Below are 952 nucleotides of genomic sequence, written 5' to 3'. Positions count from 1 at the left end.
TGAGAAAGGAGGAAGAAGAGATCGATATGAAGAGAGAGAAAGAAGAAAGAGATGACGTAGAAGAAGATGCGAGAATCTCTCTTCTTCCTCTTCATTCCTACCGGCATGGGGAGACGTTGCCTATAAGTCGCCGGATAGAGAGTGCTGTGGAAGAGTCTTCTTCTTCTTTTTCTTTCTGCTTGAGAGCTCTTGTGTCTCTCTTCTTTGTCTCATCTCTCTTCTCCTTTTGGTATCGACGATATATGAAGAAGAAAGGACAGAAAGAAGAAGAGAAAGAAAGAAGGAGAAAGAGTAACGACCTCAGCAAAAGAGTGAAAGAAGAGCACAAGAAGAGACATACAAGGAGAGGTGTTGGTAGAGGAGAGAAGGGGAAAGAGAAAGAAGAGAAAAAAGAAAGAGAAGAAGAAGAAAAAAGAGAAGAAGAAGAAGAAAGAGAGGAGGAGGTTGTGGAGGAGAGTGAGCTACAAAAGATCTTCAGAGGCTTAGGCCGTGCTATCATTCTAACGTTACTCTCCTTCACACTCTTTCTTTTGCTCGCCGTTACATCTCTATGTGGCTTTTCTGATATATCTCTCATCTCCACGAAGGGCAGTAGCAAGGAGATCAAGCTATAGAACGACATAAAAAAGAGCAGGCACATGCAAACGCGCCGCTCGGAAAGAGAGAAAGATGCTACCTCTCTCTCTCTAGGAGATAGTTAGAGGGATCTATCTGTTCTAATCGATCGGCACCTCACATAGAGAAAAAGAGTCCAGACGGGAGAAAGAGATAGTCGAGAAGCACAGACACTTCACAGCATATAGAAATATCTTGTTCATATGCCTTTCCATACGTCCATCTGCACGCAAATGTCTTCTCTCGGCGTAGCTAGAGAGAAGTCACTAGGCATGAGGAGCAGGATAAAGACGAAGAGCGAGGAAAGACTGAGCTACCGAAGAAGAGAGGGAGACGT

At 44.1% G+C, this 952-nt stretch overlaps 1 protein-coding gene across 1 annotated transcript in view; it reads left to right on the top strand.

Annotated features, from left to right (window-relative positions):
- The first annotated feature begins 8 nt into the window (after positions 1-8).
- Positions 9-952, top strand: part of CSUI_010364 (uncharacterized protein) — a 1,089-nt gene continuing 145 nt past the window's right edge. Inside the window, exon 1 of the mRNA XM_068070468.1 lies at positions 9-952. This exon is cut by the window's right edge and continues 145 nt beyond it. Within this exon, the coding sequence (XP_067917556.1) occupies positions 27-614 (588 nt within the window). The 5' untranslated portion in view covers positions 9-26 and the 3' untranslated portion in view covers positions 615-952.

Source organism: Cystoisospora suis (genome assembly GCF_002600585.1).
Source record: "Cystoisospora suis strain Wien I chromosome Unknown contig_7246, whole genome shotgun sequence".
Lineage (NCBI taxonomy): Eukaryota > Apicomplexa > Conoidasida > Eucoccidiorida > Sarcocystidae > Cystoisospora > Cystoisospora suis.
This window is presented reverse-complemented; position numbering and strand designations above follow the sequence as displayed.